Below are 23,262 nucleotides of genomic sequence, written 5' to 3' on the forward strand. Positions count from 1 at the left end.
GCACAAACTTGCTCCAAAGAGGCTCACAAAGAACACCAAAGAAATCCCAGCCTATTGTCAAGTGTATGGCCTTACAGTCAGATTGTTGTTTTCATTGAGGAATTGTTTCAGAGTTTCACTTTGGAATGAACATTGAAAATACTAAACTACTGCGATGGAAGGCTTTTGAGCAGATTGTCCCATTAGAGAAGTCGTGTCCCCCAACCATTAAAAAAATAGAATACAAATAAAAAAGTTTCCCCCATGTCCTCAATGTGAAACACAGCAGGGAATTCCCAACTTGATTATAACCCAGAAGACTATCTTAACATCTCTGATCCTACAGGTCTAACCACAGTCTTTACTGGAATATCTTTAATATGCCAGGTGATTTCCAACAGATTTAGAAAGTACACAGTAGACAGAATTTTTAAAGATAGTTGTTTGCCATTAATCATGCATTTTCCTGTCATCTCCCGTATTTTCCCTTCCTATACAAGGCACAAAACAACAGACAGTGGGATCTTTTGGAACACAGTACTCAAGTCTGTTAGATCTGCGAAACAGGTTTTTTTTCTGGTCACATTGGTTAAAAATTCTGAATGAATCTGATATTAATTCAGCCCTACATCAAGAGTTTTTTTTTTTGCTCTTAGCTACAGTGAACATACAAAGAATAGAGAAAATACTGTTAGTAAGCAAATCCCAATGCTTACATTACAATACCAGTTTGAGTGTCATTACGTGAGCCTTTCTATAAACACAAGCTTTGGTTGCTACACGTCTGTTAGCAAGCCAACAATGTCCCAAGACACAGAAGTAATCAAGAAAGCCATACCTCTCGCTTCATCCTTTAATCGCTGTACAGAAACTAGCAATGATTCCTTGTCATCCAGTTCACTTTCTAAAAATGCATTTCTCTCGATGGCCTGGTTCAGCCTTTGTTCAAAGTCCTCCAATGAAACTATTGTTGCCCTAGAAACAAAATCCAGAATATTAGGTTCTTTGGCTCAACTAACATGAAAGCGTATTCAAAAACATAATAGAGGAAAAATGTTAGCAGGGTCTACATTCAAGTTAGTCATCTGAAAGCTATGGAAATGCTTCTCTGAAAGGACTAAAACTCCAGAGAAGCCAGGGAGTGAGATGAAAAGAACACGATAGCATCTGGCTCTCTGAGATGTACCAAAGAGCTGGAAAAGAGCCAGTCTAGCGCACCTTGCTCCATTCTTCCCAAGCCATTCCGCAAAGCCATATATTTTATCAGTGAATCACCTCAGAAGGAACAGGCAACAGCCCAGAAAGCAGGGCACTGGGATATTCGTTCCATGATTTCAGTGGGACAACTCATATGTGTCAAAAGTTAGTCATGAGGTTAAGAGCCTTGTGGAAACAGAGCCTCAGCTCTTAGATCTTTTTGCCAGATAGCCGGAGGCTCATTCCTGGTCCCACTGAATCAATGGCAAAATTCCCATTCAGCAAAACGGAAGCATGATCGACTCCAAAACTGGGCGTTTCTAACAGCAGCCTGTTCATTTTGTGCACTTACACAGGCCACATTTGTTCCCCACAGTCATTAAGCTGTTATGCAAGGAACAGGAGACTCCTTTGGCCTGTTCAATTTAAAAGGGACTATGTAAAACACTAGCTTCTTACTTCAAAGGGGCTTTGAGCTACAAGGATCACAAATACAAGTCACCCAGCTGGTAGTATCAAAACCAGTGCACTGGCCTAGCTTGCTCTGAGCCTTCTTGTACTGCTCAGTTCTCACATGTGCATGAAGCATTTTAGGCTTTCCCACTAGTTCTTCTTGATGTAATATAACTCTACCAGCTGATGGAGGTGAACTCCAGGAGTAAAGTTGCACTGTACAAAGAATCAAGCATCATTTTTTTAAACCACGTGCTTTTTTTTTTTCCTCTTTAGAAAAATAAAGTGATGAATCTGAGTAACAAGGAAAAGATCTAGTGAATACTTTAAGGAAATCAGAGGACTGCAGCTTTCACCTCTTTGCACGTTCCAAGTCATCGTTGGCCTGTTCCAACTCCCTCACATACTTATGTAGCTGATCTTTAATGGCCCTTGTCTGGCTCAGGTCATCCTCTAACAACGACACTTGCTTGTAGCTTTGTGCATACTGGTGCTCCAGTTTCTCCTGAAAGAAAGAGAAGTAGTGAGATAAACATCAGTAGCATACATTCTCCAAATTATCAGTGGTAAAACTGGACAAACAAAGTGAAATACTAGCTGCAGTCTGCTGATCTGGGATTACTGGTAACACACAACAAAAAGCGTGAAGGCAGAAAGAACATACTCTGAACATCAAAACTGGACACAGGATAAAGTGACAAACACCACATTGTGCATTGACTTCTCATCACAACCCAGCTGGCTGTTCAGAGATGCATCCCTGCATCTGTTCCTAACAGCCTGCACTGACAGCTGCTCCGATGCCTCAAACATCTAGAAAAACAGAAATCTAACTGCACAGCCTCCCCTTCAGTGCCTCTCTCCCCTGACAATAGCCACACTGTTACCAGAACACATCTGATGTCTCCATTACAAATGAGAGCCACTGAAATCTGTTACAAAACCTCCAGGTCCACAAGCTTATCTTCGAGATACTGGAAGAATCAAGTCTCAAACACACTCTCACCAGCTCCAAAGGGTACAGACAGGGTCTTATGGAAAAACTACTGACCTTAAAAAACACATACTGGCCTTACAGACATAACCGGGACTGGACATGTGAACAAGTAATCCCCAAAACCCTATTTCCATTAGGTAAGTTTTCCAACCTTTGCCTTCAATAAACTAATCTGAGGTTACCAGAAAAGATACTTTTCAAGACCCTGAAAGAATTTGTTAACACAGAGGGGTTAATTAAAATGCATCATCTGAACACACACACATCCTTATTCAGTTCCCGTCTCCACAGATATGGCTATTAAGAATTAGGAAAAAGTCTCTCAAAGATGTGCACAAATCACCCATCTTCAGCTTTCTTTAAGGTCTCATAAAACCAAGGAGACGTTCTGGAAAAAAAATAAAAAAATTGCAAAGAAAGATGACAATGCAATGGCCTGACAAAACATACTTGTGTTGTCCACCCTGTTGCTATGCTGATGTTGCCTGGGTAAATAATAAAGCTACCACTTGGCAAAGCCTAGAGAATTCAAATAAACGAGCACAAACTCAATGACAAGAGTTTAATGATGTGAACAAGAAAAATTCCTCCAGAAATTTCTCTGGTAGGTTGCTGCCTTATTTGGGGCACATACTGGAGATCCTCAAGACAGGATCTTAAACAGATGACTCCTTTACTTCATTTGGATATTCAGTGACCAAGAACAGAACAGACAACCTAAAATAACATCCAAGACATATCTGTAGGAGAGGCAATGCCATTACAGACAAGACCTACCTTTAATGTTTCCACTTCATATTTCAGTCTTTGGTTATCTGCTTGCAAATCCCTATTCCTCTGCTCAGCTTGCACTAGCTGTGCCTCCAACTCAGCTTCTAATTCTCTGCTTCCCTCCTGAAATTCAGCCAGCTCTTCTCGAGCTTCCTGGAAGCTGTAAGGAGACAATTTTGTCAATTGAAAATGCAGCATCTCTCAAGTTAAAACAAAGTCCATAGCTTGTTAAAAACAATCAGCTGAAAAAACACGAGTTTTAAAGTACTTAAGCGTCATCCACAGACCTCTGCAGGGGAAAATGAAAAATGAGGAATAGAGAAATCACATTAAGTTTAGCTATAAAAGGAAATTCACTCCCTAACATCAAAAAAAAAACCAAACAGCTACATTAAATACATGTGCAAATACAACCTTATCAAGGCTGTTTCCAGGAATCACAGAACCTGATGAATACTTTGTACTCCCCTAGCTTTCACCCTAGCAGACTTGACAGAGTCACTAAATAAAGTGAGTTTGTAACCTGCTTCTGGTCAGCCACTAACAGAATGAGTTACTGTATCTCTGCACTACCTGGAAATTTAAGGTTGCTGAAAAGCATTAAGCTTTGAATCTTAGGGTTACTTAAGCACTTTGGAAGGAAGCCAGCACTTACTAACCTTGTACCACTGCAAGGTATTAAATTGCTAAAAGCAGCCTCTCCGCATACTTCACTTATTAATTTTTCATCTTTACCAAATGTCATAGCTCAGCTCCTAGCAAGCTGCAGAGAAAACTAACAAAGCTTTAGGAAACTACATACCCATTGGCATTAAAGGGAGACTTTTCTGACACCAAAGAACAGCCCAGGAAACCCCACATGTGAAGGGGCCTGCCCTTCACATGCCCACTCCCATCCCCATTCCCAGGAATAAAAAAAAAAGCCAAACAAAAAAGCAACTTGCACGTTGGGCTCTTTGGGCTTGAGAGAGGTTTCACTCCTATTGCACACAAGTAACACTGAGTGCAAGAAAAGCTTTCCAAAGAGAACAAAAGCTGGGAGCCTGTAGTCATTTTTTGTAACCAAAAAGCCTCGTGCCCCCTTAAAACACATAGTGGCACAAACACAGGCTGGACTATGAAGTACAGTGCATTTCAATAAATGGCAGCAGCCACCAAAACAGTCACTTTTTATACCAGTAACTAAACTGCAAGAAGCCCAAGGGACCAGTAATGATATCATCAAGCCCAAAGGCAGCTACTTGCAATAAAATGTCAAGTTACTACTCAAAGCAGCACTTTAATTATACAAATATGCACATCATAGCAAAAGGGGCTCTTCTCTTGCTCAAACATGCCCAAAACATAGCCTTGAGTTCCTGGCACGGGAGCACTAAGGAACACTGCGCTTCCACAAGGCTGGTAATGTAAAAGCTGGATTTAAAGCTGGAAATAAAGAGCTTTTTTTTTTTTTTTTTTTTTTTTTTTTTAAACAGACACCTAATACTTATTTTGGTAAAATCTTGCAGAGAAACAGATTAAGCCACATTCTGATCATCAAGAACTATCTGCAAATCTACAACAGTACCTTTGTTTGTACTTCAAGGAAAGCTCTTTCCAATACGCGGTTTCCTCCTTTGGACTTGAAAAAGTTGGGATTTCTTCACTGTCCATGATCAGTAGGTCCCTGCAGGGCACAAACACAAGAATGTGCTCAGGATAGGCAGACAGGCCCCGAAACTGCTGCTGGGCTTCATGGCATGGCCTGGCAACAGCATCCAGGCTTGGCACTGGCCAGCAGGATGTTAATGATCATCACTCAGCAGAGACCTGCCGCAAGTAATGAAATATCATCCGGCTTCGGGAAAGGCTTGTGCAGCAGCCTGAAATGAGACCAAAACTGTCGGCTGCATGCTGTAGCTGTCACTGAAGCATTAGCTAATGCCACGTGCTCATTTAGGACCACCACTGGTAAGGACATTGAAATTTACAGCTATCACAGTTTCCACTTCCATTTGGAAAATGTTCTTAGAGGTTCTGCCTGCTGCCCTTCCTATTATGGCAGGAAAGGGCACGAAACAAGCGAGCCCAAACGCTCTGAGGTCAACAGCCAACGAGCTGTGCTGTGGGTGTTAAAACTCGATTTACTCTTCCCAGGTTGAGCCCAAGCTCATTTCTGCTTCCGTACCAATGAGGCAGGTGCCAGCAGCCACCTTAAGACCTGCTGTGCCCTCCCAAGCCACCCCAAAACAGCTCTCCCCAAGCCCCGTGCCCCCCCGGCCAGCAGCTCCTGCCAGGGGTGTCTCCGGGCGGGTGGCAGTCGCGCTCTGCAGTGCAGGAGCTGCCCCCGGGGTGTCACGCAGACATTTGGGAGCTCTCTCTGAGCTCTCACTCAAGGCAGTCATTTCTCTCCCCCCTCTCCAACAGCCAAGACTCCAGCTCGGTTATGAATTCCCAGAAAACAAAGGAATAAGCTGAAACCAACCTCTTTGCTATGGCAGAGGCTTCAGACAGCGCTTGCTCCAAGCTCACGCTGGCAGATTAGCCAGTAACAGCTGACCCGCGAGTCCCGGCTTCCCCTCTGACAGCCATCAATAGCCACTGCTGTCCCTCCAGGCCCAGCCGTGTCACACTGACACGTCCTGCATCGCCGTGACCCACATTTCAGCCACCCAGAAGTGGGACACAACGCCCCAGCGCTTTCATCAGAGGGCAGCCAGGCTCATTCCCCAGCCTGGTCCTTAGGTCACAAAGCACAGCACAGCCGCTCTTCAGCCAGGACCGCAGCTGCCACCACCCAGGGCACGGGACCAAACTCACCCAGCGGGTGCTCGGCACCTCAGAAGCACCCCGACTGCCTCCCTGTGCTTCCTGCACCCCACGCTGCTGTCGGGTCCGAGCTGGCCATCATCAGCCAGGCCCCCACGCCGCTGACACCTGGCCGTGTTTCCTCTCCTACGCTGCCCTGAACTGAACACAGCACACGTGAGGCACCGCCAGCCCTCCCGGCACACGTCTGTCCAGTCCTGCTGTCCCTCCAGACAAACACGTCTTTGGCGTACGTGCTTCAGCTGCTGCACCTGTTGGCAAGGCAGTTTAATGGTAACCCAGGAACAAACGGCGCCCCGTGCAAAGTGCCTCTTTACGGTGGATGCGGAGCCCGTGAATCACCTCCCGAGCCGTCAGGGTATCCCAGCCGGCTGCAGCAAGGCGAGCAGACACTGCTGTGGCTCAGGCACACGTCAGGCAGCTCCTGGGCTGGTACACTGATTTGGGGGAAGAGAAAGCGATGAGCAGTTTGCCTTGGTTACCGCTGTGTGCTGTCCGTAACACCAGTCCCACACGGATCACATTGGAACCGCTTCAGTACAAGTCTCCGGACCTTCCCCTCCGTCTCTCCAAGAGGGCCAGCTGAGAGCACAGAGCAGCAAGAAGCACGTTTTCCCCAAAACAACACCAGAGGTGTAGCACTGAACAGGGTCAGCTCCCAGTGCTCCGGAGGAGCCCTTCTGAAGACGTAACCCGGCAGGAAGCCCCACGTCAGCGAAATTCAGGATGCGTTGAGAAGAAAGCTAGCACGAGGAAGCGCCTTGCATCATTTCCTAGAAGCAGGCGCCACAAGGCGCGCCTGGGCCCAGGACTGCTTCCTGCTGCGAGGGTGGGGAGGGCAGAACCTGGGGGTTTCCACCCCTCGGACAAGCACCACTTCCCTGGAGACACCAAAGGGAGGAGACTCGCCCTGCGGTACCCCAAAGCCGGCAGCACCCCTTGTCCTTCACTACTCAGGTCTCAGAGAGGGACAGCGCCGACCTTCCCAGGCCTGTCCGCGGCCCCTGACACATTTTTTAGGCGGTGGCAGCTCGCACCCACCCCTGCTCAGGGTCCTTCCTCGTGCCCAGCTGTCAGCCCTGATTTTTCACCTGCCTCCTGCCCTGCAGAAACACCTCCCTCAGATGCCAACGTGCTAAGCTCTAGCACCCACAGCCTGGTTTGCGTGCACGATGCTGTAGCTCTTGCTTTCTCTCACGTGCATGGGGCCAAGAGCAAGCTAAGAGCACACACAGTACCCAAACACGGCAGCTCGGGGCCAGAACGCTGCCCTGAGCATCAGGAGGGGCAGGCAGCTTCACGGCACAGAAGCACAGCCCTGCAGAAAGCAGCCCCCCAGCACCACCAGGGCACGAGCACCCAGCCTGAGGCATGGACGCGTGGGACGGCGTCACCCACGGCGTGCCAGGGGCTGGACAAGGACGGCTTTGCTGCTGCACGGCGCCAGCTGCCCGGCTCGGGGCTTTGTGCGAGGGGCTGAGCCGCAGCACGCCGAGCCCTTCCCATTCCCGGGCTCCGTGCAGACGTGGCGCTGCCAGAATCGAGCCTTTGACAAAGAACACTGAGGCTTTCAGGACATGGACAAGACAATGCAGCAGCGTCTTCCAGGGAAAATGAGAGCAGGCTGATGGTGATGCCCACTCGGCATTCATTACAACACAGCTCAGCATTCATGCAGCACCCTGGGAAAGCTCGGGCACGCGGGCATAGCTCCAGGAGCAGCACTAAAACAAGAGCTGTGTTCAAAGCACCGTGGCTGCTTTCAAGCCCCCAGTACACAGTCACTGGGACGGAGTAACTCTCCTCTTAAAATGGAACAACTTTTCGATGCTGTGATTGCACACGCAAAAAAATAAAACAAAACAAAACTGCAGCTTGTAGATTAAGGACTTCTCTAACTGCATCTTTTTCTTTTTTAAGATGGGACAAACGTGGTTTCCTCACCTCCAGAAGCATCCTGCCAAGCGGGATGCTCAGTATTTTCTGAACCCTACATGTGCCAGAAGGAACTGAACTACCAGGCAGACAGTACTTTCCTCAAGGACATTAATGGACCTTGCATTCAAGGCCAAACGGAAATCTTCAAGGAGCCACCAAAACACAAACACAGCACCTTAAAAAAAGCTGCCCTGGCTCCCCACGTGACTGGAGGCTGCAGCTCGGGCTTGGATCAGATGTCAGAGCACAACACAAGGCTCCACATCCAGCGCAGTGCTTGGACTCCTCTCTGCCCCTTCCCACAGCTCAGAAGCCGCTGCTCCGATCCTCAGCTCATCACAAGCTACAGAAGCACTCAGAAGTGACTCAGAGCCGTGCTCAGACGCAGCTGTGATCACCCAACACTTTCAGGGAGCGCTCACCGAGGAGAGAGGAGGCACAGCAACGTCACTGAACACACCAAGCTGCGGTAAAACGCATCCCACATCCACGCTTCACTTCCTGACCCACCAACAAAGGCGGCACAACCACCAAGTGACCTTTGGAACTGAGCAAATACCCACCTAAAATAGGACCTGGCAAAGAAATCCTGCCAAGGTCACATCCGGCCTCCAGCTCCCTGGGCTGTCGGAGCCCCGGAGGGGCCGGGTGCCTGCCCCTTGGTGCCGGGAAGGGCTCTGCCAGGAAGCATCGCTGAGGCCCGGCAGGCAAACCCAGGTCTTCCACCTCTTCCCATCATCTCAGAAAAACAGAAGAAAACTTGTTTCTGCCATTTCTGGTTGTCAAATCCCAAGAACCAAGAGGTAACCCCCAAGCTTGCAAAACTCTGGATTTGTTTATTTTATCTCAAAGCACGGCTGGGCACCTAAGCACTCCAGAAAAAAAGCACAAACTTGTGTTGTCTTTCACTTATAAGAATATAGAAAGCAAACAAACAAAAGCTGTGGATTAGGTTTCTCCAATCAATTTGGGCTTGTTTTTCTCATCCTGAAATAGGAGCTGGAGGCATTTTCATACGCACGTTGGAAGGCTGCCTGCTTCCAGCTCTGCTTCGGAAAGCAAACCTCTGTCTTTTCCTGCAGTACTATTTTTGAACTGAATGTTCTCTGGTGAACCACAACAAATGCCTCCTTGCCTCTTACAACAGCAGCAGATGAGCTTACGGGAGGAAAAAAGAAGTCAGAGAGCACAGCGTCAGCACAGCACTCCCTCCCCGGCCGTAACCATCAGTCCTGCCTTTCCGAGGTGGGCAGCACGGCAGGCAGGAGAGGACCAAACCTACCCGCAGGATCCTCAAGCCAGGCTCAGGATAGAAGCCTCTGGAACAGCCAGACACCGTTCAGTAAAGCCTTTTCATCCTGACAGCCACTGTGGAATCAGCCTTATTGATGTACTACAGCCAGCCTGCTTTGCACACATGGCCAAGGCTTGCACACCTGGCAAACAGGAGACCTGCTGGGGGAGACAGGGACATCCACCCCCCACCCCCCAAAAGCAAAACCAAACCAATGTTGCCACATTAGCCAGCCCTGCGATGCAAGCAGGGAAAACAGAAGGAAGGCACTAATATGGGAAGCCTCTTTTCAGAAATCCAGCTACAACTACCAAAGGCATGAGAATTTCCTGTTAAAACCATTGTTTCCTTCACACACCTGGCAGTGTAAGACAACCTGCCTCTGCTTGCTCCCAGCAGCACCACCGAAGCATCTCCTGCCCAGCAGCAACAGCCTCACCTGAGAGTTTAAGGCAGACACAAAGAGCCTGTGACAGAAGCCGGCACAGAGGTCCCTGGAGCCTCCCCATTATCTCAGCAATTAATGCCATCCCCATGATGAAATTCCCTGGAAAGGTGGTGGCCAGAGGGCTAAGATGCTTTTGGTCACTGTCAAACGAGTGACTGGGAAGCTTGAAGGGAAGAGCACTTGGCGCAGGTTTCTCCTAAGGTGAGGCAATCCTCTGCTGCCTTTTAAATCCCTTACAATCCGGCAGTACCAGGGAGGGAAAACCTTTCTGAGAAACGCCACCCAGACACAGGTCACAGGCTGGCCATAAGCAGGGGGACTCAGGTCCCTTCAGCAAACACTTAATGAGATGAGAGTTTTAAAGAAATCCCTGAGCCGTGCTGTGATCGGGGCAGTGAAGCTCAGCGGGCTGTCCCAGCAGAAGGCCCCGCTGTGGGTACAGCCGTGCTGGGGAAGCCACACGGCTGGCAGCGGCTCGATCTGCCCCAGGGCGGGCACAATGCGGTGGTGATAACGCACTTTGCTTGAACGCACCTCAATTTTATCTCGATTACGTTGGGGACACAAACATCTGAACACCGTGCGGCTCTCCTTTTTTAGTCCAACTTCCCCCACCTCTCCAAAATACCTGTAGGAGACTGAAGGCACGCAGAGTGCTTCGCTCCCGTGCTTTTGGGCAGCCTCGTGCCAGCCGCCTCCAGCGCCAGCTCTCCCCGTGGCACCAAGGTCACGGCCACCACAGCCCCATTTTCTCCCCCCCCCCCCCGCAGCGGGGCTGTTCCCTCACGCACCCGCAGCTCCACACGAGGAGGAGAGCAGGGTTTGGCCCCCAGGAGCTGGGGAGGAAGCTAAATTTGTACGGACACCCGGACACGCACCCTCACCTCGGTACCCTCGGCAAGGCGCAGGATCCAACCCTCACTCCCCGAGGGGCGGCCGCCCGGGCTGTGCCTCACACCCGCAGCGGGCCCGGCCCGGCCCGGCCCCCCCACACACACCGAGCCCCCCGCTGCGATCAAACACAGCCAGGGACACAGCGAGGCCCCCGGGCACTGCCCGTGCCACTGCGGCCCCCCCCGCGCCGAGCCCGGCAGGCCCCGGGGGGCAGGGGCAGGGCAGGGGCAGCCCCTTCGGGACCCCCCCCCTCACTGTGCCGCTCCCTCAGGGGGCTGAGGGTGGGGGGGGGGGGGGGGTGGGGGGGGCAGCGGCTCGCGCAGGGCGGTGGCCGCGCAGCCCGGCCGGTCCTGACAGACGCGCGCTGCGCCCAATCGCAGGCCGCGGAGCCGCGCCGCCGGCCAATCGCGCGCGCGGGGGGGCGGGACGTGCCCCGTTGTCAGTTGGCAGCCAATCGGCGGGGCCGCGCCGGGAGCCACAGGGCCCCGCGCTCAGCCCCGCAGCCCCCGGCCGAGCCCCGCGGCTCCCCCCCACCCCCGCTCCCCGCCGCCCCCCGCCCCTTGTCCCGGCCCGGCCCGGCCCCGCCGCTCACCGGGGCGCATCGCCCGCCGCAGCCGCCCGGCCTCGGAACCGCCTGATCCGGGCACCGCGGGGCGGGGACACGAGATGACGCGGGGGGGGCGGGGCGGGGCGGGGCGGGGCGGGTGGGTGGGGAAGGGAGAGGGGAGGGGGCTGGGGGGGACAGGGGAGGGGCTGCAGGGAGGGGGGGTGCTGGGGGGGCTGGAGGTCAACACAGGAGGGTGGTGCCAGAGCTGCCCGGCATCTCGGAGGGCGTTGGGGGTCCCCAGGTGACGGCTCTGGGGGGGGGGCTGCAGGGACAGCAGCCCAGGCACAGCCCTGGGCCCCCCCCCAGCCCCTCCAGCAGGGATTTGCCACCGGGGCCGCTCTGTCCCGGGGCTCGGGGCCGGCGTTTCCCCAGCAGCAGCTCGCTCAGCACGGCCGTGAGCACCACAGCACCACAAGCCACACGCCGGGCACAGCCCCCCAGCCCCATGCTCCATGGGTCGGCCAGGGCAAAGGGCTGATGCTACCGAGGGGTTTCTTGCTGCATACAGGCAGAGACACTTCATTTATCCTCATTTTACACCCCCCGCCCCGAGCGGGTTGCATACATTCACACAGAGGCTTTTTTTGATAAAATCTTCTATTTTTACCGGCTAATCTGAGTGCTGCCGTTGGTGCCTGGGCGATATTTGCCCAATTGTTTCTTTTGACAGACTTTGCCAGCAGTTCCTGAAAAAAGCTGTTCACGGCTCTGCCTGCCTGCTGGACGCTCGGCTGCCCCCCAGTGATGATTTTTTTTCTTGATTTTTGCCCTGCTGCTCACTGGGTGCTGGGGTTACCCCTTGTGCACCCCACATCTTTCGGCACCCACCTTCCTGGGGGTCCCTGGGTGGGCATGGTCCAGGAGATGCAGGAAATGTCTCCAGAGCTCAGCCCTGGTCACCCTTCCCTTGCTGGGCACCTTGGTTTGGATGCATAAACCCAGGCACGGCAGGGTGGGGAGGATGCCCTTGGAGCCGAGCATCACATCCCAACAGCCCCCCGGGTGTCTGGTGGGCAGGCTGCCAGGCAGCCCTGGTTGGCAGAGCAGCTCTGCACGCACACAATCCCTTTGCAGCACTGTGTGGTCATAAACCCCAGGAAAAATCATTAAATTAACCCAGATCATGAGCACCGCCATAAGTGAATATCGAATGATATTCACTGAGCCTGTTTTTCCTTGTGCTGCTCCGAGACGTGTGTTGCAGCAGGAGCTGGAGGCTGACCTGTTCTGGCTCCTGTTAAACTGCCCCGCTGCCACCCCAGCCCACTGGGAGCTGGGGCTTGGAGGAAAATATCAAACTGCAGCAGTCCGGCAGGCAAAACCACAGAGAGTAACTCGTTTTGGTACAGGACCCCAAAACCCAAGCCCTGACAGCCTGTTCTGCTGACATTGCAGGGTGTCTGTGCCTTGTCTTCCAAAACATGGCACAAAGGAACTGACAGCAAAAAAGGGGTGAGCATCTGAGGCAGGGTGTTCCCAGCACCTTGTCACCTCACCTGGCTCTCTCCCACACTCGCTCCTACCTGTGCCAGCAGCCGGCGTGCAAGGGATGAGGTTTCAAACCCCGAGTGCATCCCAGACTCCTGCAATGGCCCCGTTGAAGCCTCCCATGCCAGAAGCAAGGGGAAAATCCACCTTTGCTGGCCATGCTGAGCCAGAGGATTTGATGACAGGTTCAGCAACCTGCTCCCCACTCCAGCCCCGTTCCCAGGAAGGACCTGCCCATCCTTGGGCTTGCAGGATGCCCAAGCCCCTCTGCCCTGAGCACTCCAGCCCCGGCTGAGCAGATGCTGCCTTCTCCCCCCGAGTGTCTTCCCTCTTGCTTCAAAGCCGTGTGGTTTCTCCATTACATGGGAGATGCTGTGGATTAGCATTGCAGCGGCACCTCCTCCCCTTAACCATCTCCCCAGGGCACTGGGATGGGAGGTGAGGTGGGACCAGGGCAGGGAGGGGATGCTGGAGAGATGGGGAGGCAGGGGGGATGTGGGCTGACACCCCATTCAGGCCTTGCTCTGAGGACTGGGCCCAGGGAAAGCCAGCTTCTGGTGCTCTTGCATCTGTTTGTGGTAGCAAATAATTCACCAATACCTATTTGCTTCTGGCTTTTGGGGCAAATGGTGGCACAGCCTGTGTCCATATGGGCCAAACCTGCCCTGCAAAGCAGGGACCAAGCCCAGGTGTGCAGTGGGAGCTGGCACAGCCCCGGCACTGTCCCAGTCCCCATGGGGATGGGGCTGTCTTTGGGATGGGGACTAAAGACGGGGTCTGTGCAGCTCAGGGGAAAAAAAGCCTTCAAGGAGCCTCTGGAGACCACAGTTACCCTACAAGGTTTGGAAAACCCCTATGTGCCCAGGGGCTGTGTGGCTCTGCATGGGCCGGGTGGGACAGGAGCCGATGTTTGGTGTCGGAGCAGGGCTCGGAGGGGCTACACCCGGGTACCGCGGGTCCCTTAGCAAAGCAGGCAGCATCTCAGCACATCCGCACCCTGGTGGGAAAAGAGGAATTGGAGAGAGTCTCGGGGAGGCTCCAGCTGTTCCTCGGTGCTGACAAGCATCTCTCAGTCCGAAGGGCCAGACCCAGGACGCCCCCGTCCCACCCAGCCGTGGCACCGCCGGCTCCGCAGGTGGGGGCTCGGGGCCGCTCCGCGCACCCGGGGCTGGATTTTGGGAGGCAGCCAAAGCACACACGAGAGCACCACCTCCTGGGCAAGGCACAGAGCGCCGGGGAGGCCGCTGATGCAAGGGCTCCTGCTGCTGCTTCTGGGGCCTCGGGCGTGCTCCCCCGAGCCTCTCCCCAGGCTGGGAACATCTCCGCAGGCTAAAATCAAAGGCGGGTTTACTTCTCCCCTCTTACCCACGGCTCCTTCTCACCGATGCCAACCACTCGCTGTGCTTGAGAGGCACCTGGGAAGAGGTGGAAGGAGAAGGGGCTGAGCAGAACCTCCTGTAAAGCCTCAGACCTGCAGGTCGAGATCTGAACATGAAATACAAACCATAGTAAAATGCTGAGTAAAACTTCCCAAACTGGCTGTCAATTATAGACGTGGGCACAATGATTCCTCCTTCTCCAACTGAAGACTTCACCTGGCTGAGTGGCAAAGCTCCCTGTGTGCATCTTGCCACCAAGAATAAATTGGGATTTTTCTCACCGGGATCCTGGCCCCAGCTGAGCAAATGGGTAGGGACACACCTGGGCTCACTGGAGACTTCCCTGTTCCATCAGTTGGAAGCTGCAGCACGGGCTTGACATGGAAGTGCTGAGACCTATGGCACCAAACTCACACAGAGATCAATCTTTTGTCTATAAGTGTGCTTTGAAGATAAGCAATTTTATGTAGCTATATATAATAGCTTTGTGCCTCCCGTCTGCCTGGTGGTTGGGAGTAGGAAGTCTGGGTGATGCTAGTGAAGATTTGCAGCATCCTTTCATCCCTGTAAAAAGCTGCAAAGATCTGCCCCAAATCTGTCACCGTTGCAGGGAGGGGACGTCGGCCACCCCAACCCCACAGCCAGGGCTGTGTCCCCTCCTGGGTCAGCGATGTCCCTTGTCTGCGGGGAGCCGCCGGTCCTGGGCAGAGCAGCTCTGGCTGTGGTCATGGGCCAGGAGCTGAGCCTGGAGCCACCTCCTCACCTGGAAAAGGCATCCTGGACCTGGCTTTGTCCCTGGACCTGGCCACTTGTCCTTCAGGCACCGTCAGACCCAACCCTGTCACCCAGCAGAGACGCGGCTGCACATGGAAGTGGGGCAAAGGCACCGGGAACGGCCGTGACCGGGAGAGGACGAAACTGCTGACAAAGCCGGGGCCGCGATACACCAAAATCCCTTTGATTTCAGCGAGGCCAAAGCTGCCGAGGGAGGCAGACTTGTTTTTCCAGTGCCTATGTATAGTGCTGTGAGCTCATAGTTTCCGATGGCGGAGAGTATCCGAACTATGGGAGCAGGAATTTCCACCCCGACGCCGTGCTGGCTGGGAAGCTGCAGGTGGGGGCAGCGCGGCCTCCCCGCATCCATGGGCACTGCCCCGGTCACTTCTCCCCCTGCAGCTCCCTGGTGGGTGTGAACAGCCCCAAGGAGATCAGGCGGGACAGGGGTGCGCACCCCAAAGGTGCCTGTGGGACCCCTGCCCTGGCTCAGTCTGGAGAGCTTTCAGCCTCCACCAGCCCGAGAAATTTGGGGTAGTGCGGGGAGTGGCTCTGTCCCCGACCTGCACAGCGGAGCGGATGGGGATGGTGTGCTCCGGATCTCCCTACAGCTTGCGATGGGATTTCATGGCACGAGGTCCCCTGGGCACAACCCCCAGCAGAGGCACCCTCTGCAGAGGCTAGATGCATTTTGGCAGCTGTCCCATGGCACAGCATGGCACGGGGAGGCTGCACCCTCCCTTTTGCTTCCAGAAACCATCCCCGTGTTGTAACCACTGCGCCCACGGGTGACTGATACTGCTGCCCACGCCTGCCACCCGCTGCCCTGCCAGGGCGTGAAACTGTCCCTGCTCCCATTGCAGCGACTCTGGGGATCCATCGATGGGTTTTTAGGTGCAAGGGGTGCATTAATGTGCTCATCCACCCCTTTTCTGATTGTCCCATAGCTCCTGGAGTGCCTTGGGCACCTTCCTGAGGTTGGAAGGGTGCAGGACCAGGGATGGTTGTGCAGAGCCTCTCTGCCCCCAGGCAGGATCCCTGCTTGTTGTCCAGGTTTCTCCTGAACCACAGTGGAGGCTGCAGGTCCCCAGGGCATTTGGGTCCCTTGAAGCCAGGTTGGCCACCCCATGGCCACCAGCTGGGCTGGGGAGGCTGGGAAGAATTGAGGTGGTGACAGGAACCATCCACCCTCCAAACGCTTCTTGGGAGGCTTTGGAGGGAAGATGCCTCTCAGCTCCTTGCCTGGGGGTCAGGTGAGGAACGACAGCACCCCAGGACAAGGGGCAGGGCCACAGAAAACCTTCTCTCTGTGGGTTTCCAGCTCTCATGTGCCCAAGCTGTGACTCATCTCCAAGTGCAGGGGTCCCACCTACCCCAAATCTGCAGCAGCTGATGCTGGAAACCACCAGGCAGGCGTGAGGTGCCAGTGGCTCTAGTGCCTGCTCCTCTGTGAGCTTTTGGGGCTGCCCCCAGCCATGCTGGGGTTTGGGTGAGCAGCCAGCAATGCGGCTGGGGGCCAGCACCCCTTCCACCCCCTGTTCCAGCAGGGTTTGATCACATCACACAAAGGCAAGCAGGCAGGACCGTGCCGCCCATCCCTGCCTCCGCCGCCTGACGCCGGCTCCTCACCCACTCCCTGGTGAGGATCAGGGCTTTAAAACCCAAACGAGTTCCTCCGCATTCACTCCCCGGGAGCTGCCCTGTCCCCGCTCCTGCTTTTACGCAACGTGCCCGCATGAAACGCGCGGCCGCCAGCTCCGTGTTATATAGGCGTCCCGGTCCCCGTCCCGGCTGCTGCTCGGCGCTGGGGACAGTGGTAGAGTGCATGGAGAAGACCCTGCCCAGGTGCCCTGCAGCAGGTAGGGGGGCTCCGGGGCACAGGGTGCGGGTCTCCTGTGGTTCTTTAGGGAGCATCAAGTCCCTAAATCGGAGAGGAGTTGGGGCTGCCTCCCTTTGAGCAGGGAGGGGATGGCTTCTTGTGTCTGCGTGGCCAGCCCGGTGCTGGGGGTGGCTGCTGGGCTCTGAGCGGGGCTGCGATGCCCTCCTCTCTAGCAGCAGGGGGGATGACAAAAGCTCCAGAAACATCTGTGAGGACACCCATGGGTGCAATCAGGCTTGCAAAAGGGGGTACAGATTGTGTTGGGTCTGAAAACACTGCTGGGGCTGGAAAGTTGCCTGCTTTATGGAGCTCCACCTGCTGAACCACTCTAGGAGAAGGGAGCTGAGCATCCCTCCTTCACCTTGTCTCCCTCTCCCTGTCCCTCCCCTGACCCCATGCTCCCTGCCCTCGGAAGCACCTGGGTTTCCTTCGGACCCAGCCCACGCAGGGGTCTCAGGACCGAGGTGGCCCCGGTGGCCCCGCACTCCCTGGTGCCCGAGGCCAGGGCAGGGGCCAGGTGAGGTGTCGGGGCCGGGCTGTGCCCTGCCCGCTCTGACTAACAGCAGACGCCACTCGGTGCTCGCAGCCCGCACCGTGCTCAGCAGTGGCCCAGACACTGGGCTGGGATGTCCCTGGAGGGAGCCTGGTGTGGGGCTCGCTGCCTGCCCCCCCACGCTCCATCTTCACCTCCCTGCCCCACCTGCCCATCCTCCCAGCTCCTCCACATCCCCTGGGGTGGGAGCATCTCCTTTCCTCGGCGGGCTTCTTTGTGGGATGGGAGCCGACAGCAGAGCACAGAGGCACTGGTGCCATGCACTGAGCTTGCTCTGCCTGCAGCAGGGTGGGTGCAGCCCCATCCAGGGGCTCTCACCTTTTCCCTTTTCCCATGGAGTTTTGCAGCTGGGGCTTGTTGCTCCTGGGAGCTCCAGAGCTGAGGTCCTCCCATTATCCCTCTCCTGCACAAGGTTCCAAACAAAGGGCTTTAATACCCCTAAAAATGCCCTGCCTCATGGGGACCGTGCCTCAATGCCACCCACACAGATGTGAGAGGTGAGAGGGTGAGGGCAAGAGAGCAGAAAGGAGGAGAGGTGGAGGAGAGATGGAGCGTGCCAACCATCGCACCCCTGACCTTATTAACCTTATCAACCCCCCGCATCCTTCCTCGCAGCTGGGGAGCACCCAGGGACCCAGCAGGGATGTCGGAGACCTCGTCCAGCAAGGAGGCTCCCCCGGCCGAGTGCCCGGTCTGCTACGAGAAGTTCCAGCCGCTGGAGCACACGCACCGCAGGCTCAGCTGCGGGCACGCCTTCTGCCATGACTGCCTGGTGAAGTGCCTGCTCTCCGCCAAGCTGGACGGCCAGGTGCGGAGCAGCATCATCTGCCCCGTCTGCCGCTACGTGACTTTCCTCAGCAAGAAGAAGGCTCTTCGGCCCAGCAACCTGCTGGCGCTGGAGATGCCCCTGTCACCTTCCTCCTTGTCCCAGCTGGCCAAACTGGAGCCCAGCAACACCTTGGTGGTGCCCAGCCACTTTGTGATGCCGGTGCAGAGCTTCGACCGGTGCCGCGGCACGGGGAGCAGCCCCGGGGACTCGCAGGGAGAGCTGGCACGGGAAGCCCACATCTTCGTCATCAGCAGCCACGGGATGCCGCTGGTGGACACGGACTGCTCCTCCCTGGGGAGGAGAAGCCTGGCCGAAACACGCAGCACCGTGTCCTCCAGCTCGGCCCTGGGCGTGAAGTGCTGTCAGTCGCCCATCGCCCTGGCCGTGCTCCTCATCCTGACCGTGGCCATGCTGGCGGCCGTGCTCCCTTGGCTGCTGCTGGTGAAGAGGGACTCGTAGCAGGGATGGGACCGGCTTGGCTGCTGCAGGGCTGCCACTGACGCTGGGGCTGGCACCTCCTGGAAAATATCCCTGGAGGGAGCCCAGAAGCAGCTCCAGGGGAAGCTCTTCCATCTGGCCAGGGACTTCTGGGTGTTTCTGAAGATCTCTGGGTGCTCACATGCTGGATATTTTTCCTTTTGTCTAAAACGTGGCTTCTCAAGCCCTGTTGGTGGATTTTTCTGGCATTTTAGTGGCACAATGGGTCAGGAAGGGACCCAGCTCGCTGCCCACGCAGTCCCAGCCGTGCCCTGCTCTTAGGTCCCCAGAGTGGGGGCCATGCTCCTGCTGCCACCGTGTCCCTTCTGCTCTGGGTGTGCAGGGACAGGCAGCAGGGCAGGGGGCAAAGCCAGGTCTAGGCTGTGCCAGGAGCAGGTTTGGGAACCCCACTCTGCTCCCCATGGTGTGGGCACTGGGGATGCGCAGCTGAGGTTTGGGAATTTCTGTGCCCTGTCTAAAGGAAGGGCGAATGGGGGCTGCTGTTCACCCCCTGCCAGAGCTGCCAGCGGTGACGGGGACTTTCTCCTGCCACTCTCCCCCTGTGGCTGGGCACCCCAGTACTGCCTTTGCACCCTCACCACCACCTTTGTCCTCCTGACCCAGTGCCCAGCCCCATAGGCGCTGCTGGTCTCACTCATTCTGGAATGTGCCCCGAGGACCTTGGTGCTTTGGGACTGCCTGACCCCTTTGGAGCAGGAGCAGGGTGTCCCTCGCTGTCACCCGCAGGAGGTGGCGGCAGGCAGGAGGGTGGCACATGGTGGTCCCCGTGCTCCCTAAGTGAGATTCCCACTGCCTGGATGGGCATCAGGTGGCCAGAGTGCCACCGAAATGGCTTTGGGATCATCCAGGACATTTCATGGGGACAAATAAATCCGACCTGGGGCTGGAAATGCTGCTTGATGGGAAAGGATCAAGGCAGCCCATGGCCCACCGCTGGGCAGAGCCAGGACATCATTCATCCACCCCCGTGCCTCAGTTTCTTCACCTGCGCGCTGACCCCTGCACGAAGCACTGGAAGATGACCTGAGGAAAAAGTGCTTGAGACACTGCACTGGAATGGAAATCCTATTTCATAACAAATAATGACCTGACAAGAACGCGCCCATGCCTCATCGTTTAATAATTACCCTTGTTATGACGCCATGTGTCGGGGGAATTACTGGAGGGTGCCAGGGAGCCACCCCCTTTATAGGGGCTGCCCGCAGGTGGGTAGGCGTGGAGGAGCCCAATTCTGGCTGCTGCTGCTGGAGTCTCGGGGATGCTTGCCAGGGGGGGGGCAAAGAGACCCAGCAGCAGCTCTGGGGTGCGGAGGGACATCCTGGGATGTGTCGGGGTGACAGCAGGGCAGAGGGGCCCAGGAGGTGCCATCAGCAGGGACAGGCAGCGCCGTGGGCCTTGGCTGGGAGTCCGGGGGCACCCCCCATTTCGGGCAGGAGGTTGCCACAGGGTGGCACTGCTTGGCCAGGGATGGGTGCTGGGGCTGGCGTGGTGGCAGGAGCAGCCCTGGGTGGCGGCACCCTGCGCCTCCAGCCCCTGCCTTGGTGGGCGAGGGTCACGGAGCCCCCCGGGAGCCCTGCGGCCAGCACACCCCGGCGAACCAGGGCCCAGGGGGCTGCGTGCGTCTGGGAGGGTGACCCCAGCCCCGTCCTGTGCGCATGGAGAAGCTGCCAGCATCCTGTCTGCTCCTTGTTCGTGCTGATGGCTGGAGCCAGACCTTCCTGAGCCCTGTCCGGCTGCAGGTCCCCGGGGGAGGTCTGGCTCTCCTCACACCACAGCCCCCACCAGGAGCATGGCAGGGACCATTTCAGGGACAGGCGCAGCTCGGGGCCATGCATCAGGTGGCTGTGTTCCCTGCAAATGTCCCAGCCCCCCAGCACATCACCCGCTGTGGGGACACTCGTGTAGTCCTGCCTTGTCCCTGCCATGTCCCTCAGCAGACACCAGCACTGCTCTGTGGGCAGTCAGTCACCCACTCGTGTCCAAATTCTCCGGGCAGCGTCTCCTTGCAGAGTTACTGCAGGCTCCCGGCACACCGCTGGTGCTTACGATTCGGACTGGGAGCTGCTGGAGATCCCTGGGGATGCCCTGGGGGCCCTGGCTCCATCCCAACCCCTTCCCTTTTCCCCCCTTTTTGTTGCTGGAGAGGGCTGGGATGTCCCGTCCCTTGTTCCCTGGTGACACTGGGGCCCTGTCCCCTGCCACAGCCCAGAGGCTGTGGTTTTCACGAGCAACCCCAAGCTGCCCAAGGCAGGAGCCCATTAGGGCAATTATTTCTAAGTGCATCCGGGAGGGAGCTAATGACTCTCCTGCAGATAAGGAAGGCCAGCATGCATGCACACAAAATTAAAGGTCAGCTAACAAAAGGGCCAGAGACATGTCCTCCAGGCAGCTCTGGTGGGCAGGGGCTTTGTAGGACCCTGCCATGAGGACGAAGGGCTCATGTGATGGGGCAAGATGCCAGGAGCTCTGATGCTGGTCTGGGACTGCTCTGCAGGCATGTGACAAGAAATAAAGCCCAGCTTGGGCTGGACTGGGGTAGATTGTGGGCATTTGGGGCACTGGGAGAGTGTCTGTGCAAGTGTGTCTGTGTGTCCTCATGTCCAGCAGGCAGCTGGCTGTGCTCAAGATGCAGTTGGACGTGTTTCACTATCAGTGCACAGGTTTCCATGCCTGTTTTCATGCCTTGTATTTTATTTCAAGCAGGTGCCGATGTATGTGCGTGCCTCAGTAAAGGTTTCCAGAAACACTTGAACTGAAGTGAGTGTCCGGGCATCTGCCCCTCACCAGCCCTGGGGCTGTGGCACCAGCTGTCCCCAGGGAGGGACATCTGGCTGTGCGTGATGTGGAGCCTGCCCGTGCTTTTAAAGGAAGTCAAAGTCCCCTCTGCACTGTCCTGCTCTGCGTGGGTCAGCTTGGGGTGTCCCTTCCCTCCGGACCGTGTGGTGCCCACAGCTCCACGTGCTCCAGCAGCACACCTGCCCAGCCTGGTGGGGCTGGAGCTCTCCTACACCCTGGTCCTGGGCAGGGAGATGGGGGTGAAGGTGCCAGCGGACCCCGGGAGCTGGTGTGTCAGAGGCTTTTCCCCTTCTCTGTGGTAGGAGAGGTCCCCAGGCCACGTCCCTTCCCAGGAGCCCTGCAGCTTGGCTGTGGGCTGGATGAGCACAGACTCGATGAGCAGCATTGGAAGGGTATCGCTCTAGGGGTGACCACCTGGCACTGATGGCATTCCCGGTGCCAGCCCTCAGCCTGCTCACAGTGGGCACCAACTCCTGCCATGGGTGCATGGCTCTATCCATGCTGGGTACCCCAAAAGCTGCCTTTCCCACTCACCCATGGCAATGAGGTGCACCAGGCTTTGTGACCCCGACCCAGCGTTTCAGGCAGGATGCTTCGGCGTGCACCGCCGGGTATCGCTACTGTCTGGGCAGGCGGCCTGGCCTGGGGACCTGCCCTGGGCGCCAGCTGGCTAGGAAAGGGGTGGGGATGTGTGTGCCAGCTCAGTGATTTGATCAGCATGGCCATCTGGAGCAGGCTCGGATCTCCTGCTGCAGGTTTCAGAGGCCTGTTGAGAAAGGAGTCAGGCACAGCTGCTGTCTGCCCATGCAGGTGCTCCTGAGGATGCTTCTGACACGGAAAAGGAGGGCGAACAGGTCCTTTCCAACAACACGTCCTCTGCCCTCCTGAAAGAAAACTCTCCTGCACATCCATAACTCCTGTAGGACCACCAGCATGGTCACCACGAGCACAAGGGCTTAATGCTCTCTTTTTAGGAGAGGGAAAAAAAAAAAACAAAACACGCCAGGGCTGATTGGTTTCTCCCAGGCAGGGAGGAGTGATCCACGGGCAGAGCCCTGCTCTGAACTAGAACAGCTGGGTGAGGAGTGCGTGGTGATGGGTGGGTGTTAGGTGGGTGGTGGGGCTCCAGGTCAGTGGGAGAAGGGCACTGGCTGGAGGTGGGCGCAGGCTGGAGGTGTGCCTGTGGGGAAAACAGGTGGGGGGGGACTGGCAGAGCAGTGCTTGTCCACATTTCTCCTTGCTGTGTGGACAGCAGAGAAAGTGGGCATGAGGATGACACACAGGACTCTGTAAGGTGACCTGAGCCTTCCCATGGCACTGTGGCCCTCACAGATCCCCTTTTGGTTAGCTGGCACCCTGAACTGTGCACACACCAGGGCTGTGCTTGCAGCCCTGCCAGCTGGTGTGGGATGTCCACGTGGAAAGGGTGGGTGGGAGTCCCAGGAAACCCCGACCAGTGTTGCAAAGAGGCAGGGCCCGAGCAGCCATCAGGCTGGCGGGCAGTCCTGATGCATTTAAGACATTCTCCTGCACAATGTCCAGCCATTAGCTTTGCCATTCCTGGCCCACCTTCCTCCAGTGACCCCATGGAGTCCTCTGACCCTGCAGGTGGATGTGGTGTGCCCCAGCCAGCGCAGCATGATGCTAGCTGCTCTGCAGGACCCGGGGTACTGCTGGTCC

The 23,262-nt window shown here is 56.0% G+C and overlaps 2 protein-coding genes across 10 annotated transcripts in view; one reads left to right on the forward strand and one right to left on the reverse strand.

Moving 5' to 3' along the window:
• The window catches only part of NDEL1 (nudE neurodevelopment protein 1 like 1), a 25,204-nt gene extending 13,731 nt beyond the window's left edge, over positions 1-11,473 (reverse strand). For 5 of the 8 annotated variants that reach the window (XR_003501226.3, XM_027471556.3, XM_027471557.3 and 2 more), the window contains exons 1-5: positions 11,372-11,473; positions 4,965-5,063; positions 3,404-3,557; positions 1,986-2,134; positions 818-954 (exon numbers count right to left, since the gene is read on the reverse strand). Coding sequence is in view for 7 of the 8 variants with exons in the window: in XM_027471556.3 (XP_027327357.1) it covers positions 818-954; positions 1,986-2,134; positions 3,404-3,557; positions 4,965-5,050 (526 nt within the window). In the remaining variant the exon portion in view is untranslated. Of the gene's footprint in view, positions 1-817; positions 955-1,985; positions 2,135-3,403; positions 3,558-4,964; positions 5,064-5,861; positions 6,105-6,196; positions 7,094-10,769; positions 10,930-11,371 lie in introns of those variants that run through there. The other 3 variants (XM_072025722.1, XM_072025723.1, XM_072025724.1) reach the window with 3 other exon arrangements.
• RNF222 (ring finger protein 222) lies at positions 9,074-20,754 on the forward strand. Of its 2 annotated transcripts, none has more exons than XM_072025725.1 (2): positions 9,074-10,086; positions 18,075-20,754. In XM_072025725.1, the coding sequence occupies exons 1-2, from the start codon at positions 10,013-10,015 to the stop codon at positions 18,745-18,747; spliced, it is 747 nt and encodes a 248-aa protein (XP_071881826.1). In that variant the 5' UTR covers positions 9,074-10,012; the 3' UTR covers positions 18,748-20,754. The 2 variants fall into 2 exon arrangements, with proteins under 2 accessions (XP_071881826.1, XP_005030721.4); XM_005030664.6 differs by lacking the exon at positions 9,074-10,086 and adding an exon at positions 16,165-16,886.
• Positions 20,755-23,262: the final 2,508 nt, after the last annotated feature.

Source organism: Anas platyrhynchos, chromosome 19 (assembly GCF_047663525.1).
Source record: "Anas platyrhynchos isolate ZD024472 breed Pekin duck chromosome 19, IASCAAS_PekinDuck_T2T, whole genome shotgun sequence".
Taxonomy (NCBI): domain Eukaryota; kingdom Metazoa; phylum Chordata; class Aves; order Anseriformes; family Anatidae; genus Anas; species Anas platyrhynchos.

Bases quoted from the DNA above. Each gene is read 5' to 3' on its own strand.
- RNF222 (XM_072025725.1), top strand. From the start codon at position 10,013: ATGCTTTTGGTCACTGTCAAACGAGTGACTGGGAAGCTTGAAGGGAAG. The intron at 10,087-18,074 runs GTGAGGCAATCC...CCTTCCTCGCAG, and splicing joins TGGCGCAGGTTTCTCCTAAG to CTGGGGAGCACCCAGGGACC.